The 19,551-nt window shown below is 34.9% G+C and overlaps 1 protein-coding gene across 1 annotated transcript in view; it reads right to left on the bottom strand.

The window, feature by feature from the left end:
• Positions 1-11,473, bottom strand: part of LOC108574910 — a 79,753-nt gene extending 68,280 nt beyond the window's left edge. The window contains exon 1 of the mRNA XM_017937579.1: positions 11,351-11,473. Within this exon, the coding sequence (XP_017793068.1) occupies positions 11,351-11,435 (85 nt within the window). The 5' untranslated portion in view covers positions 11,436-11,473. The remainder of the gene's footprint in view (positions 1-11,350) is intronic.
• Positions 11,474-19,551: the final 8,078 nt, after the last annotated feature.

Here is a 19,551-nt window from a genome sequence, read left to right as displayed (position 1 = left end):
TTTCCATTGGTACGAAAAAATTTTCCTGAAAAGCTACGTTTGCACATTTTTCTAAAATAAAAATATCTTTCTATATCGAGTAATAGTAAATTGGAAAGCGAAACAGAAACTGGTCAGAGTGTTTTATGGAAAGTTTCAAAGTGTACAAGTTTTAACTTCGCCGTTTTAATGAACATTAGGAAAATCTTACGAATACAGGAAGTTAGTGAACACCGTAGTCAGTTAAGCGTGTGCGAGGACGAACAAGGAGATGCACGTAATCTCTCAATTTCACGTGAAGGGAAGCGTTATAAGACCTATCTTACGACAGTCTTTTTTTTTTTCAACCAGCCAGCCAGCGCATTCTCGTCGCCAAGAATGGACAACGTTGAAACGAAACTCGTTAATCGACGTCCTGCGTCTTTTCGATCGCATGTTTCTATTTTACTTAGCACTTGATACTTGTCAATGTTACGAAACTTCATGGTTTCACCCGCATATCGGTTGGTGTGGATACAAAATTCATGTACTCGCTGCAAAATTAATGAATTCTTATGCAACTCAAAGTGTTTCGAAGAACATTACTTTCAACTCAAAGTGTTTCGAAGAACATTACTTTCAACTCAAGTAAACACAGTAAACTCTGTAATTGAATATAAAGTCTTTAAGATGTAAATGAATGTCTGTTAGTTAAAATTAAGATTGACAAAAACAGTAACATCGGTTTAATATTTTTAAGTTTCTTTTCGAGATCATCAGCGGTACCATTCGTTGTCCTCGGCAATTGATAAACTTTTACACACCTACTAGATCGCTCAGACCTGCACAACCCTTTATTCTACGGAGATACACTTCAAATTTCTCGAACTCTGACCCACTTCATTTGCGAAATTGCGAATCTACACGCCAAAGATTTAAATTTCTTCAACGATCCTATCCATTCCTTTGTTACACATATTTACAGAATCTTGTAAATTGCCTTTCAAACTACCTTGTCCCCAGATTATTTCTCGTTTGCATTTCTTCTAGCTTTGTATAATTTACTTATTTCTTGTAATTTAATGGGAAATTTTCCCGTATAATCCCAATATATCCCGTATAACTTCCAAAATGAATATTTTTATCGAAAATATTGTGACGAGGTTTAGAATATTTAATTACCGAATTTTCTTTACGTAACAGGGTGAAAACTGTCGATCTGTCTATTTAACGTTGAAAATTACACAATTGTTATATCATTCTATTAGCTCTCTGTTTTAGCGCAATAAATTACACGCTATCACTCCATCGCGTATAAATTCCAATAATCAGCAAGACACCAATGATACCATTTATGCGTATTTTAGATAATAACCCGATATAATGCATAAGTAACCGGCACATTAGCCCTGTCAGTTTCAAACGCGGATGTCAGCACCTGTTCCTTATAAATCAATTGTCGGTGTGTAATACAATTTTAAATTCAACGCGGTAAAATAGAACCGCATTCCGGCCAATAAAGCGTCCTGCGATTTATAAATGGTAAATAAGGGTAATTACTTATTAAACGTGAAATAAGGTCGACCTAGAGAACGGTTCAACATGATAATATTAGCCGTTCTGGAACACTGATAAATCATAGCAATAGAGATAAATATATGTGTACCTTAGGCACACATACAGGGTGATTTAAAAATCTCAACTTTTATACGAAAGAAACTTTTTTTTAGAGAAACAGGACTGACAGCAAGATATATTAAAATCAATCTCCGCAAGACAATCTCGTTGCCATTTGGATCAATTGCAAAGAAAAGAAAAGAAAGTATGGTAAAAATGTCAATATTTTTTTGAAGTACCGTATATATAGAAATATAAGCATTTGTAGTCGTACTGTATAAAAATTTAATTTTTACGATTCATACACGACTACCATATTTATTCTCCTAAGAATACTTTAATACCGTTGTCCTTTTGCCACAGTGTATAACGTTGACTTACGAGGGATAAGCTTGCTTCGAACCCTAACTGCTGCACAGTATGAATAATTCTGTGTGTATAAAAAATAATTTATTTGCTTGGTTTATGCACTTAACTTTATATTCTACTGTGGTTGCCTAACTGAGAGTAACTGAATTTTTTGTAATTTACTCTATTATACTAATTTCCTCCTAAACAAAAGATAAAGTAATACGCAGACTGCGGATTTTAATGCGAATTCATATTTTATCAGTTAAAAAAATAGAAACTAGATAGGCAACTGTTTTATTCGCTAAATAGTATACCTAACGAGTACTATATTTTTACTTATTACGTGCATTCTGTGTATTTTTGTGTCTCCAAATTTTCCATAAATGCATAAAAATCCGCAGTCCAGTAACAAGAATAACAGCTAAACGTTAATATTTCAAGGCAAATTAATTTCAAATGAAGAATGCACAAAGAATTATTTAAACAACTAAATTGCCGAATAAACGTCACGTACGAACACACAATTAACTCCTTATATGTCAGGAAATTGCTTTATTAAAATTATTCACCAATGCGAAAAATTCCCGCGAATAGAGACATTCTTTTCCTTCCAATGATAAGAGGCCGTAACTTCGAAATCGAAATGGTCGTAACAACCGATTTCGTTAGTACATATTTAAAAAAGCTCGAGATTTTACTTTGCGGTTGAATTTTTTCTATTCTCCGGTACACGGACATTCTGCAAATATTTTCATCGGCGAATTCCTTTGAACCCTTTCTTTGGTCAGTTTCCAGCTATTTCAGACAAAGGTATCGGAACGATTTGACCAAAAACGACACAAGTACGAGCGTCCCATATAATTCATGTATATTTCATCATGTACGCGAAGAACGCGCCGGTAAATCTGTACATTCCCCTTACCTTAGCGAGACAGAGTACGCTTGGCTAGTGCACGTGACTGTGCCCGGCGCAATGCGTCTCACGTCACGTGCATCGGATAGTGCACTGGCTGCCACGCTCTTGTGCACGTGAATTCTGCATAAAGGAGCAACGGTATCAACGATTTTATACCTGTACAGAAATCAGGTCTATCCGAGCTCGCGTCACTTGCCAATCAAGCTAATAACATTCGTTCCAATGTTTTGATTCGGGTAATACGGAACCTTTTTACAGTTGAGGGGTATTTTTTTTTAATTTATGAACCTTGATTATCAGTCACATTGAAATTGTTTGTTAATATTATCCGTAGGTACTATTCTCCTTCGTATAAGCAGTATTCTCAGTAGGTACACACTGTTATTCCATTTTTATGTTTATTTGGAGAGAAAGTATTATAATATTGGGTGTAGAAATGAATTTTTTCCGACTTTTAGGTACAGTCGAAATTTCAAGAATCGAAATAATTTCCATTATTGCCGATGACCTTTTGCCATTTTTCTGGCAGCTTGCAAATACCATCGCGATAGAAACTCGGCGGCTTTGAAACAGAAAAAATTCATTTCTAATAAGTACCTGATAAATTGTTATCAATGTATCTTAACATTTTACGTATGTACAATGCTGAAAATCATTTTGTTTTGAGTGGTAATTGTTTACCTATTAAAAATATTGTCGAATGCTGTTGGTGACAAATTAATTACCAAGATCTAATTGAGATAGATGGATGTAAAACTAGCCCAAAGACGATTTTGTTCTGTGATTGATGTTTATTGGTTGACCAGTTTGAGTGGACAATTACTTAGTTACATTCTTCCTGTTCCTGATGGTGGTTACACTGTACTGACGGATGACTTAAACTACTTGTTAGCTATCTGTCGTCGTGACATGGTGTTCTTAATTTTATATAAGTAGATTGTGCGAGCTAATTGATGTTAAATAATATGGTTTTGCTGATAAGATGAGCGATTAGGTCGCTAACAGACTTTTTTAATACTGGAATGCAACAGATACTATTTGTGAAAAGAATGTTACCATAATTTCTTGTAGAACTCCCGATAAAAACCAATGAAAATTAACGAAAATATAATTTTAGTTATAACACGCACTTATAATTTAAAAATAAATGTTGAATAAATAAAGAAACGAAGAAAATTGAATTAAAATTTCAAAAATTCTATCAGAGTTTATATAAATGCGTATTATCATGCATAATATCCTGAAACGCCAAAATACGATGCTTATTTATCCACCACAAATGAAACGCACTTCTTTCCCCTCAATGAGAAGAAACAACGAAAATTGCTAATTCTCGACATTTTCTTCCACGTCACACATAATGTCGCTTCAAGTGATGCAATCCAATCAAGAAAACCGAACTTCCGCAATACCAATGATTTCTTTTCCTCTACAGAATTAAGAATAAAGTTCTTCAGGGTAGTTTCACAACGAAAATGGAAAGAAAGGAGAAAGAGAGTTACCTTGCGGCAGTATAGTCGACGATAGTGGGCCAATCGCGATCTAATAATTGGTAAGAAAGAATGCGTCATACTTACCAAAGGGTAAAAAGCATATTAGTAAACTACTGGAACGAGCCTGTGTTTAGAGCCCTCACTTTAGATGCACGATAAATCACCACAAAAATATAACGTCTGTTTAACGATGTTGATTGCTCGAATCGCGGAGTCCTTTGGGGGCCCTTTCTCGTTCGGCACAATAAACCGTATTTATTCAGTTTCCTCGTCGATCTGTGAGTCACATCGAAACTAATAACGTTTGTTGTATCTTAGAAAGTTGACGTTTAAATCAACACACTCTCCGTGCAGTTGACATGATTGCCCGAGTCTGGCCACGCATTTGAAAAATCCCCTGGGCACGGGGTCGCGACCAAACTGTGAAAATAGAACTGTTGCGACAGTTGCTTCGATTGGCTTCGCGTATTGCTACAAAAAAAAAAAAAAAAACGACACGCATAATTAACCTTGTAATCTTTGCGAATTTGCAATCCTGCGCGCCGAACATATTTCACTCGCGGACCAAATACACGTGAATGACTTTCGCTCTAGATATCTAAATATAAAATAACTTCCACAAATATCCATTGAATCGGATTTAGAAAGTAGATAACGCGTAGGTACCGTGCGTTTCTTGTTCAATTTCCTGTGACAAAATTGCAAAAATTCCGAACGCTGAAGAATTGCAGCTTTTGAATATGAACAAGTAAAATTTAATTGGCGAGTACGAGTGTCGACGGCGATGTATAAATTAATGGTGTATATCGTTTTCTGAGACTTCACTTTGCTATCATAGGAGTACTTTTTATGTTGCAAACATGCATTTTAGATTGATCTGTAAAATGACCGCTAACACATGGATGTTGTGTATTATTAGAAAGTTGTGTATTTGTGCTGTTATTATAATTGAATGTTTTTAATAAAAATATAGGATTTTACGTTTGAAATATTGAAGAAGAAATATAAAACTTTTTGCATGATAAATTAAAGATGTAACAATGAAGATTACATTTAATATATGTATATTTAATGAAAATATCTTTTGCATTGAATCGATAAAATTATTTTTAATAAAAATCAGAGCGTAAAGTATTTGTGGTATATAAAATTGTATCTTTGAAATATTATAGAAGAAACAGCGAGACTTTTGACATAAGTGAAAAGTGTAGTAACGAAGATAATGTTCAATGAAAATATCGTGTTCATAGAATCGATGAAATTATTTCAATTATTTTGAAGAAAAAGAAGAAAAATTCATGCAGTGATAGAACATTACAAACGTGATATACGTAGAAATGAATAATTAACGATAACCTCAGTCTACCTTACTGTACTCATAACCTTGACGATATGTTGCTGCTGTAAGCGGGAGGTAGTAATAGCAAATTTGCATATCCAGAGCGCTGAAGGTTCGTGTACGGTAAATTCACTTCCGCGTATTAATTATGCACCTTGATTTCACTAGTAATTTACTGGATCGATACGCCGTTACATGCACTTTGACACATTAATTCAGTTCCTCGTATGTAACTAATTACAAATCAATCACTCGTTTACAAAACACGAGTTACTTGAAATGGTAAAAGAAATCTTACAGATATTTCACGAATGTAATTACTTTTCTGTGAAAGCAAATTTCAAATATCATAGTATGACCGTGCAATAAATTTTGGTACGACTTAATTGGCTGCTGTTGTATAGCAATACCTACTGTATAGGTACTCCTTAGAGAATTCTTTTTCGAAATAGTTAACGAGTTAACAATTTTTTACACTTTCGTGCGATTTGTATCTCGAATTAACTACTTGTAAATTGGAGTAATAATTGCATTTCGTTCAATGTTTTTGAAATTACGCGTTTCGAGCAAAAGTGAATAAAAATTTGACAAACTACCTTCGAACTAGTGGTGAAATAAAAAATGAGATCATTCTATATGAATTCTTTCATAGTCTCACTCATCTGTGTTTACAGTATCTTTGGTTTAAGAATTATTTTTTGAATTAATGTAAAAATTGTTAGAAATAACTTCTTTCTATTTTCAAATGTTCGAAATTAAGAACAGTTTTCTATCTGTAATTCCACAGTGAAACATAAGAGAGCTTAATATGACTTTGTAAGAGGTTCCTACTTTTCCATGAATCGCAATGGCGAAGTTATTCTATCATTACGATCAATTCCACAGAGACGACATTTATTCATAAAGCCTGATATTTTATGACAATGAACATTCCCAACGTTTAGAAATATAAACGCATAAAGAGAGGTCTGAAGTCGGTGTAGTCACGTGCACGTGCCTACTCAAGTCGTTGACATTCAACACAGTTTCATTAAAAAATGAAGCTGTTACTTTACCTTCGTACAGAAATACCTCTTATCAGATTGTCGTACCTATTCAATTTCTACAAATAATACAACAATATCACACTTGTTATTTTTTCTTTTAAGTACGTACACAACATACTTTCCCTAGTACTCGCCATTTTCCGGAAATATGAATATTCAAAGGAACACAACTTCAATTGCTTCAATTATTCAAAATTATAACACTTTCTGTTTTCATGGTACAAAAATTAAACCCACAACCCTACGTATTTCACAAAAATTGAATTCAATTATTAAATATTCTTCTCCATATTGACGAATTTTATATAAACAAAGGTTTCACTATTATCTCCCCACAAAATACTACAAAAAGCACTGCAAATCCTCTCTACATACATGTACATACCGGGTGTCCAATTTTAGTCTATTACTGCAAATAAATAAATATATTTGTCTTATAAGTTAAATGGATTTGAGTTTTCCACTCCCACAGTTTCTCCCCATAACTGCGAATATATCTCATTCCCCATAATAAAAACGTCCACTGTCCACCTGAATTATCCGCGATAATCAGGAAAATGTTGCTACAGCGAACGGACGTTAAGCCTGAAATGTATTTTTCTAGAGAAACGCGTCTCCGACCCTCGATGCGAAACGAGTTTGAAGGTGGCCTTGTAGCGGTGTATGTTGTACACGAGCCGTGAAGACGACGCCGTGGTTAATTGACAGGACAGCCGGTCGCGTGAATCGAGTTGAGTGGCTGACGCATGCACGTGACTCGGTCACACTTTTCCTTCGATGGTATTAACCCGTACGAGGAAAGGCGTACGAGCGTGACTCTCTTTCTTTCTTCGCGGTTCTCTTTCCGGTCTTGATCGCGCCTGTACACCGCGCACAGCACGTGCAAAAGCACGTGGAATCACGTGCCGCACGTGATCTAGACTTCGACGTGCTAATGGGGGCATTATTATTATCCTTCGTTGCCCCACATCATCGCTGCTAGTTTCTCCATCGACGCCCGTCACTCTGAGCTTTACCCACTTGGTCCACCACTTGGTGGTGCTCGTCGCCCTTGCTCCTGTATCGCAGTTTCCTTGAAAAAAATCTCTCTGCTCGCTACTTCTTGTCTATTCCCAGACATAGTATCGCGTGGCAACAACTGACAACAGAACGTGCCACACGGAAAGCGTGTAATTTCCTCGACTTACGTTGCCCACGCACACGCGAATCTTATCGGCTAGACTAGAGATAAGGTTTATCGATAAATTGAATAATCGAAGTAAGTGGGAGAAGCTGGAAGTTCGTTGGACGAACACTCGTGGGTTCACGGTTGTATTCAGAGTTAATATTTAGTCAAATTGCACGATTGAGAATCTCGTTTCGGACTGGAAAGTCGAGCATAATTAAATGGTAATTTAAAATAAGTTTCACAAGCTTCGAGAAAGTTACTGTTTCGTGTAAAGACGTTGTGTAATATAACCATCTGATGAAAACAACAACGCTGAAAACAATAAGATAGTGATATGAAGTTTAGTAAGAAGTGATACGGAACATCGCGATTTCACAAGTTCAAGAATTCGTTTCTCTTCGTTTTAACGCGTTTCTCAACGAGGTGAAAGGTGATATTTCAGAGATATACTGACGTGGAACGATAAAAAAAATATGGATTATCTGTAGTATGAGTGCATGATATGATTTGTTTGCGAAAGTGCAATCATTGTTTTATAGCCGTATGCGTAGACGTGGGTAATCTAAGAACATCATCGAACCCGTCAGTAAACCACTCTTGTCGCAGGGTAATAAACGAAACGTGCTCATGAGAACTTTTAACCTTCGTTTCATGGCACCTTGGCTAATTAAAATTGCGTTACGAAGATTTAAACGTATTAGATTGCATGGAAATCTGGCACGATCAACGACAAAAATAAAGAAGTTGCTTCAACACCAAATATTTTCTACGTATGGAGAGCTTTTCCGTTACAAAATGCAATATACCTATCTTTGTATTAAGCTGTGATAAAAATTTTCTACCGAAAAGTGAAAATTGACTGATCATTCCTCAGACTTGTATCAACGACCAAAAATAATAGCACGTTCTTGTAACAAATAAAACAAACCGCGACTAAAATAGCAGGCGAAAATATTCACGTTTAATGGAATTTCTTTACAAAAGAAGCGACACAGAGCAGAAGAACCGGTTCTGTCAGTATTTCGAGAATAGTTGAAAAATCAAAGCCCTGGCAAAAATGAGACGGTGGAAAAGGCGAAGAAGGGAATTGTACTAGAACAATTTTGAATGCTGTCACGTACTGAAGAGACGGGACACTGCGTGAGATTATCACGATTAGCATCTGTAGAAGGAAGTGTTCTACTTTCGTAAGAGCGAAAGAGAAACGAAGAATGGAAAAAGGGTAGGGTTGTAATTGTCTAGAATAAAGGTGAATGTAAGAGGAAAGAAATGAAAGGGAAGGAGAAGGAAGATTAACGCTCCTGGCAAGTTAATTACTACGATTAAGGGCAGTAAATTTTATAGAATTTGCTTTTCTACTCTACGTCCAGTAAATCAAGTTTACCGATGCGAAACAATGTATGGTAAGTTACATTGTTAGAAAATTTTAAGCACCTTACTCAACTTTTCTCTTAAAAACAGATTCCAGCTGAAATTTGTAGTGTAATTATACGAAAGAACGTTGAATGAATGTTACAGACAAAAGATGCGGATTTTATTCGATGCGTGATTGATTAATTAATATGTACCGGATATGTGTTTGTTCCAAAAGTAACGAAATCTGTGTATACAATATTTGAAATTTCATGGACAAAGCTTCAATGCCACGATACTTTTATAAACTTTGCTAATTTCGAACCAATTTAAATAAATTTCAACGTTAATATAATCATGCGTGTACAGTAACTATGAATTAAAGTTCTGCCTGCTGGAATATTAATACACTGTTTCTTCATTGTGCATTAAAGCAAAAGAAACATGTTTGATTTTAATTGAAAAAGTGTATTACAGTAATTTGCAAAAATCTGTTAAAATTTGAAAACAGCAGCATGTAGTAAGGAATTTTTCGAGGGTAATTTGAGAAATTTCACGGATGTAAAATTGTAACGGTGACCGTAGGTTAAAAAATTGGTAAAAAATACTGTATCTAATTGGGGTGAAATTAGTAAAATTTCGCCGTGAATGTGACTAAAATTAAATGTTAAATGTCAATTTTACTCTTCTTTCATCGAAATAAAATAACTTCATGAAATATCTTCATTATTTCAAGAAATGAGTGAAAACATTGCTTACAAAAATTATACGGTTGCAAGAAAGACGTACCATAGTGCCAATAGTATCTTCGGCATTTTTATTTTTTTAAATGGAACGTTCAATTTTTCATTGTCAAATTCGATAAAACAGCGAATTTCCAGTATAAAAGCGCTAAAGTACGTTTACCCCAAAACTCACCGTCGATGTCCACTTTGTCGTAACCAGTGATCGGCGATTAACATCAAACAGAAGTTTGAATCAATTTGTAACTGTTCTTGAACCCGTACACAAAATCTGACACGATTAGCAACATCCACGCCGCGTAACTTCTGGTGAAAGCTAATACATATAATACGGATGATATTTGTGACAAACGAGTATTCAACTGTTGATTCAAGACTGACGTTTAATCTGTCGCACACTAACGCGAGGGTCACGATTCGCCATCGCAAGGACATTAATTTCATTGTCTCCGCTGGTCGCAGAATTTTTCGTACAACGAGACTTCCGGTTTCTTTCAATTTTCGACACAACCTTTCGAGCATCCGGTGCGAAGAACACGTGCGGCTCGAATATATCTTTCAGCATGCAAAGCTTGTGCCCTGGCTGAATTTTTCTCACTTTCTCCATAAGTAACGAACATATTTACTCGTTCTTCGTGAATGAAAATTTGATGTCGATAACGTTACGATCACTGAACGAGGAACTTATTTATACTGAGAAACGTAGAAAGTTTAACAATGTCATTTCACGGTATTTACTAACCGCTGTTTGTTTATATCTGAAGTGTTGTGTATAGCTTCAAACATGTTTTCACAGTGAAAGTACATAATAGGATGGAAGTTAAATATCTAAGGAATGACGAGATTTAGGATAAAGGTACTTTTATACTAAAAATTTGTTATTCTATCGGATTTTATCATCGAAAATTGGGCGTCTATTTTAAAAAAATAAAATTCACGTCGAGGTCTCTTCTAAAAGTCTCCAAACAACTTTTTTACTCATTTCTTGAAATAATGGAGATATTTAAGGTAGAGTTGGTGTGACACATAAAATACTTTATCCTTTTAATAATTTGCACTTTTATCTAAAGTCTTTGAATCTTCCAATAACACAGTAACATTTTATCGTTCGTTCATTTTCTTCTTCAAAAAGAATTCCTTCTAAATACTATAACGCTTAATTATTTTAAGAAAGTCACTTCACTTTACAGAAGTACAAATTAAGAAAAATAGAAAGTTCAATACAATCTCGCTAATTTCAAATATAGTCTACCTTAAATAGATTTTTTAATTCACATTAACACAACAGATCCAAATGTTTACTTGTATTGCCAAGAAACTAACAGCTTAAAATTCTGTAATATCAGTATAAAATGAATGAACCTACCTGGCATAAGCCTTCCTTGCGGAGGATATCCCAACACATGCGCTCCAATTAAAGACACGACGATCAAAATTTTGGTAACTGTCATCTTTGTTATCACTCCTGTTTCAGGCTGTCTAATCACAAATGGTTGACGAGAGTATTCAATGTATCGAGACACAAGTGACACACGACCGATCCTTTCAATTCCGTTAACGAACTGTCCGATTTACTATCAAAGATCGTTAATTATCAATCTGAGACTGCCGTGACGGTAGTCGGCAGAGCTCCTACCGCTATCGTTCGGTACGATGATCTGGAGGGCCGCTAGGCACTTTCACTGGTTTTATACGTGCGCAGAAAAGTATTTCTTCTGGAAGGGGAAATTCTACACGGCACTTTGATATGTTATAGGAGTATGCTGTGTAACCAAAATCATCGTAACAATAATCCAAACATTCGCGAAACTTTTTCACAGCATACTAACCACTTGGACAACTGTAACAAGTAGGTGAATAAACGTGACATCGATAGCAAGGTGGAACTGATAGCTGAACTAAATCCTTGAAAATCGTTATTGTTTTTTTCGCCGAGTTTATTTAAGTAAAATGTTATCTGTGAATATTGCTAAATTGTATTTTTTAGAAATAGATGTAAAATATTTTCTGGAAATTAAATTTTAGCGACAAATTAAAAACTTGAACTCACTGTTTGGACTGATATTAAATTATATTTTATAGAAATAGATTTGTAAATTAAATGTTTGGATTGATAAATTACCTCGATTTCAGGGTTAATCGTAACGTAAAAAAAATAAGAATGTGAGATTATGAATACAATGAATTATCATATGTGTTAATGTAGATTTTTCTTAGGTAGCTCTATTAAAGTTGATAAATATTAAGTAAAACTGTCTAAGATAGCATATTTCGTGATATCAAACTGACTGACATGTTAGATTATTTCAGAACGTCAGTATTTTTAACAATAATTTCCAAATTCTTTTGAATCATAATTTTGAGGATTAAATAATAATTAGCCTTACTAGATGTTTTAATGTAGCAATATTTTTCATTTTTTACTATACTTCGAATTTAAGAATTATACATAAATTATATACTATGGCCACTGAGTCATTTATCAATCTAAAAATTATACTTTTTAAAGATTTTAAGACCACAATTACTATATTCATCATGTACACTAAACTATGTTAGTCATTTATTTCGAATCTTATCACGTCAAAGCTGCTATCAAAATAGATTAAATTACCTAATAATAAGTAATACCTTCAAATACCTTTAAAATTGAAAAACATTTATCGATTCGTACAAGTGCACCAATTTTACTTAAACGCAACTCAAATATTTCGCTATATTTTGCCCCTTAGCATGCACATAATCAAAGATTGGATTGTCCTAAAACTGATTCCAGCGATTTTCAAAAATATACGCTTCTAATCAGGCATATGTATCTATTCGTAGCGAACCGTTGATTCGTTGATAACACACTCTGGTGAAGTTAGCAGAAAAAAGTAACGGAAAGTATGCAAAACAAAATGCTTGACAGTTCAATGGAAGCGGTTTCGTTAGCTTAACAATTTATACCAATGTAACATACCGCTCTGTTCGTGCGGCTTATCATCGCTTACTCACAGTAGTATTAACATTCGTACTACTTCCACCGCAGTGATCGATTGTTAAGCTTGGTAGACATGAATTATTCCGTGTGTACTCTCGTGACATCGTTAACTCGATAGTTGAAGCTAATTGGGATGGAAAGTGAAATTATCTATTTGAACCGTTCGTTTCTGGTAATATTACCTGAACAAATATGTACGTATACATAATTGGTAATAAGAGAAATGAAAGAGAAATCTTTCGTTAGATTGAAAAGATATAACATAGAGATCAAATAATTTTTAATTTATTCGTCAATGTGTGTCGAAATTCTCTTCGACTGTAAATTATGCAATTTCTATCACGAAAGGGCGACAATACTAATTAAAATCAGAAACACGGTAAGCAAACGAAAATTTTAATAGCTTTTATGGGAGTCTGCCGCGAAAAAGCCAAGGCGACAAGTGTCTTCGTTTCTTTAATGCCTTACTATATCACACTTGTTTTGTTCTGTTATCATAATAACTATTATCTTCTGAAAAAAATCTAAGTAAAATTAAAATTATATTATTTTAGAGGTGCCCTTTAATGCAACTAAATTAAATTCAAAAAGTATCCGTAATAATTATTAAAAACAATTGTTTCTCTTCAATATTATACAATTCAATTTCACTAAATACCTTGGTCTACTTTCTACATCAAGAACACGTAAGAAACACAGAGACTTTTTAAACCATTCCTATAGTTCAGAAGAAGCATAATTAAAATACCAGGTTTGCCTCATGTTTGACTGATCTAACAATAAAATAAATTAAATAGATAATGCTTCGTTAAGTAAATTATACAATTGTTGCCTCAGCAGGTTTGCTTCTTTGCAGAAACACCGTCTCACGATATAATCGTGCAATCAACACGTATGGCCTTAATTTCACGACATTTTTCTTAACAAGGAGGAACTTATCATTAGCCAACTTATCCTAGGCAATCATTAAAACTCAGGGTGTCATTTTTTACAGTACAAGATCCTCCTCGATTTTTACTTTAGCTCACCGGTGTATATTCGACAATTACGCCGAGGAACAGTCTTGAAGTCGTTTGAATCATTGTCCGCTGCACCTTGTCGGTCGTTTACAAGATGGAACATTATTGCGCCTGAGATTATTATCCTTACTTGTTGAACATAATTCGTTCGTGTATTTCGAAAGACTCGGCGATCCTCCCGAGCGCTGTACGTTTTATATTGCCTAACGCACGAATACAAGTGCTCCAGTCTAACTCATAACGCGCAACATTCTCAGGTCACTTTCGTGATCGTGCATCAACGTCATGTATATTCCGTTGTTCTCAGACCAAGCAAGTCACAATTCCAAAAAAAAGATAAATTCCTTCCTCATTTTTAATGCCTTCGGTTTTGATTAAGTAGGCTCAGTTTGAAGCTTCAAGGTGGTGGTTTTGAACGATTAGAGTACTTACGTTGTCGTTCCAAATGCTGGACTTCTTTTCAACTCTGCTCGCAATGGGGGATGACGAGAGTATGTGTTTAAACTTGAAGTATCTCCCGAACGTTAGACTCCCTTATCTTCCTCTGCTCGCTATGCTGGTTGTCATAGGACTCTCCGTCCGATCACCGAAGTCAAGCTGCACGGGGCAGTGACGGTAGTTGGGATGGGTGACCACTCGATCTCTTCATCCCTGTGGAAATAGCACCATTGGTTTTTTCGGGCTGAAATTTCGTACAGACGTTGGTATTACTATTTCTAACTCCTAGAAATCGAAACCCGAGAGAAAAAACCGTTACGTTAGATAAAGGGGGTTGTTCAACTCCCATTCTAAAGGGATGATGTGTGCGGGTTCCTCGAGTTCACGAGAATCCCGAATTTCGGGTTGGGTCGAGTTCGGACGAGCTCTCGACAGTATATGATACGCATCGAGAACCCGAAAGCGTCTTAGGACAATAGTACGGGCCTTTCGAGATCTCGAAACTATCCGACTGTATACAAACGTATCGAAGATCTTAAAAGTATCGCACGTCGTACGGGTATGGGGATCCTGAAACGATCTGGCTATATATTATAAGTAAATTATATATGAATTCAAGGATGAACAGATCATGTATAGCATACTTTATTATTTAAATATTATTAATTAGAATAAATGTGACATGACATGACATGACGTGACATAAAAATTCATCTGAAATCAGTTGATGATAAATTGCGTTAGTGAAAATTTACAAAAAAGTTTTTATTCAATAAAAAAATAAAGATCACTACAATTTTTTTTAATGAAAACATTTTCTTATGTGCCAATCAATGCATATGAGAATTGTCTTCAAAAAAGTATTAGAGGACTTAGGTCGAAAATTAATAGCTTAGAAGTTATGAGTTTTGTCCCATATACGCAAAACACTGTGCGTCGCGAAGGTTCAATGAAAAACGTGTTAACGAGCTTGAACCTGTCTCAAGGCCGTTCGATGTCAACTTGGAATTGGTTCCTCCATTGCAGCGCGTTTAAAATATTTGTCTGCCCCTTAATCGCTGACAGCTGTAGCTTAATTTTTCATCAATATGGGAATAACTATTGATCAGAAGGCGACGGAGACTTAATACAGTATATATCTTGAATGAAAGATCGTAAGCAAAAATTTTAGATATCAATTCACAAATGACAAACGGCTCTGGGTGCAGCTACATCGATCGGTGTCGCTGCTTAATGCTTTAATTTACGACCTCACTGTATCGTTTCCGCCAATTATACTTTTTCATACGATCAATGATTTACGAGTAATTTCAAGTCGTCAAATTAGGTGAATCACCCTATGTATACGTATGTATGTATAAAAATACTTGAATTTAATAACTTTATTACTTTTGTCAGTGCATTATCGTAGTGAATATTCAAATGAAAATCAAAACAAATCACTAAGCTAACTTTAATACAACTTTAATTAACTGCATTTAAAGCATAAATTATTTCAGCGGTTATGTTTCCCTAGCCATGTTCTATTCGGTAGAATAATTTCAAACCATAACACATATTCATGTGTAAATTTACCTTAATATCGTAACACGAATCTTGAGTGAAGTAAATATCTTTAATAATTAGCTGTAGTAAAGGAAATTACGAAATCGTTGATCTTCGCTCTGCACCGCGGTTGCTCTAGAAATTTTCCTTTGAATTACGCTTTCGCTCAGACATATTATTTCGCAATTATTGCAGTGCCAAAGTACTTGACCATGATCTTAATTGATATGAAAAATTGCAACGCTATAACGAAAGCCAGCTCTCTCTCTCTCTCTCTTATCCTTTAAGTTCTTAATTATTTTACAAGTCGGTTCGCATTGTTCTCGATTTTTCTTTTCATAACTGTTTGCTATACAAAGATACTTTATTATTTCACAATTGAGTTTTTTTTTTCCTTTCTTAAATGTTTCCTATACACAGGAATTCAGCTTTAAACTAAAAATTTAGTAACATGAGCATATAAGGAATGACCCGCGTTTTTTAACTTATTTACGCTATTGACAACGTTTTGTTATAGTATTAGTCTTGTTTTACAAATTAGGATCATGATGACTGCCATATGAAAAAGTGAAACCTACAGTCTACTGTTTCAAGTGTAACTTGTTTCTCTGACAAAGCTAGGTTAAGGTTATATTAAAACTAGAAAATTGGTTCTAATCGTTTGGGTGATTTCCTTGTACGAATTTAAACTGAGACAGTAGAGGCACTATGGAATATTAATACCGCATTTGAGACCAGCTAGTGAACGGAGATCACAACGTTGGCTTAAGCATTTAGATCATTTTGTAAAAGACATTGAACAATGAGGCAACGAAGACATTTGTGGAATTTGTTACCAATATTACCAATATTTATATAACAACAGACTAAATTCACCTGTGATTCCTTGTTAGAAATGTGTCGAATCTGCTACAATTTCTTTTGATAAATAAAATTTAGTTTCGACTAGGTTATTAAGGTTTAAAGTTCCATCAACGATTCCGTCATTTCACATGCAACGACCTAATGTATGCAATTCTCGGTATATTAACGCACCTTGAATTTATCATTGTTAACAGCCTATTCCACCGCGGTTTCTCGGTACACACATGTATGTCAATGCTATTGTATCTAAATCTATCGTTAGGATGCGCAGTCCGAATGAACTTTCAATGAAGCAAGTAAGTATCCTCCTTATTAATCAAAGTGAACGTTATAAAAGTATTCATCGGCGCTTAATGACTCGACAGTAAGGACCCTGGCGCAATTTAAGCATGTTTCGAACGTTACCCGCGACGACCACCACGTGGCATTCTGTTCTCGTATTGCATTTACTCCGCTCTATATCTTCACTGACACTTCCACAGCCTCGAATTATAAATCGTAGAACAGCAGACGTTGCGCAATAAAATCTACAGCAAAGAAAATGGCTGATGTAATTAAGATGTGAATCTCATCCGGAACATCAGCACGTTGCCGGTTGCAATGCTTTATGACCTGATTTACATTAATCAAAGTATTTCGAGGAACCATTGTGCACCCTCCAACTGTACAATAACAGCTTAATTAGCAGCACGTGATTATGTTTCGCGTTTAACAACATCGGTAATATCTGAATAATTTCTGTGCAAGTCTGCGAGTACGTCAATATCACTTGTAGATACTTGAAATTCAACGTATTTTCAAACTGTCAATACAGGTGAGCTTTAAATCTATATAAATAACCTTGATTATCATCTCGTTGATTTCTATGAACATCGATCGTTTCCTGCATTTATCGTTAATAAAAACGATAAGAAACCTTTGTATATCAATATACTAAATATCTTGTACAAATGCGAACTAATTTTTAACCCTTTGCACTCGAAGATTATTTTGCTACAGGGAAGATTCCAAATCGGATCTTAAAATTTTTTAAAACTAACGTAGAAATAAACTGTGCAGTTTTATTTAAATATTCAATGTATTCTCTATGTCACTAAGGTGAACGAATTTATGGAGGGCCATAGATCTGCTCTTGATTAATTATTTACCAAGTGAGAATAATTTAATGTCGCTTCTCAGTCGCCACTCGATTGCAAAGGGTTAATCACTTAACTGGAAGCATTGTGTCTTTGTTAAAATTTTATCAGCTAATTTTTGATAAGTTTGCAGTTTCCTTCTAAAATAGAAAAGAAGAACGTGAAACATTCCACAGGACAAATTACATAAATACGCGAAAGTGTTCTCTATATTGCTTTCAAAACTTTCATCTGAACAGCAAAAAAAAAAAAAACAGTAACGCGACACGTTTTTTCACGTGTATCTTTTATGCACACGCGGTAAATAAAAGTTTTACACACTTGAAAGTATTCCATCCGTTTATGATAATCATCTAAATCGTTGCGATTATCATCCGGTTAAGTTCTTTCGAAAGTTCAGCGGTGTCGTAATATTTCTTTCCTAGAGAGAGAGAAAAAAACGGAAAAAGGTGCCGCAAAAATAACAGTAATTAACGATCCAAGGAAAGTGCTTTTCATTTTCTATGATTTTACCTCTCACAAAGCCTTGGTTTTTCTTTGCCGTTCGAGAACAACGACCACCGTTTACCTGAGTCATTATGCGACTTTCTTCGATCAAGGCATTTACTGTCACACTGTTTACGGTGTTATACTGACTATTTATAGTTATGAACGTATTACGCTGCTATCCGTATGAAAAGTTCACGGAAATTGAGTCGCGATTTTTTTTCCCCTCTCCTTTCTTAATGTTATTGCAGCGATTGTCCTGAGACTGACTAAATGCTTTCCGACGCTCGATTAAATTTGCACCATTACAGGATGATTTATGCGCGTCCTTTTACAACCAACAAGCGGTCAATGCCTTCTATCTTTTCATATCGACGACGTTTCTTTTTTTATTTTTCCCTCGTGCCACATAAGTGAATAGATAAATACACGTAGACATTATATACCAATAAAATCTTCATTGCGACGGGTTTAATGGTAAAATGATTTACATTCCTCGGCGTATGCTAATTTACGAATGGCACAGTACGCGTGAAAGCAGAAAAAATTGCGATTTTACTTGTAAATTGATTACTTTCCAATTATACGAAATATTTATTACACGCATAGTTTCGTGTTAAATACCGTTTTAACCTCAATCTTAGGACTGTTTAATGTGTAGTTTAATAGTCACTGTGAACGTCATTCTGATATAAATTAACCCTTTCATGATCAGTGGAACACATATGTCCCACTTGAGTGCTCGAACAAAAATTCATGTGAATTTAGTATTCATTACAGACGTGACGAGTGGTAGATGAATAAAAAATTCTTGAGAAAAATATATGGTCACTGAGATAGCATACAGGCTTCTTGTGAATGGCTTAAAGACGTCGAGTAAAAGAGCGAAGGTGTCTGAAACACGTCTGAACGATGTCCAGTGCTACAAATCAAACCGTCTTTGAAACGTCTCTCCTCTTAAAGATCCTCTTAAAGGCGCAATTTTTATACTTTAATTACTGTAATTGTGCTTTAATTTTATTTATTATTACTGTCATTTTTATAAGACGTTCGGACCAAAAATGGTCATCTCTGAGACGTTTATCTGAGAATATAC

This window comes from Habropoda laboriosa, unplaced genomic scaffold (assembly GCF_001263275.1).
Source record: "Habropoda laboriosa isolate 0110345459 unplaced genomic scaffold, ASM126327v1 scaffold11, whole genome shotgun sequence".
Classification (NCBI taxonomy): Eukaryota; Metazoa; Arthropoda; class Insecta; order Hymenoptera; family Apidae; genus Habropoda; species Habropoda laboriosa.
This window is presented reverse-complemented; position numbering and strand designations above follow the sequence as displayed.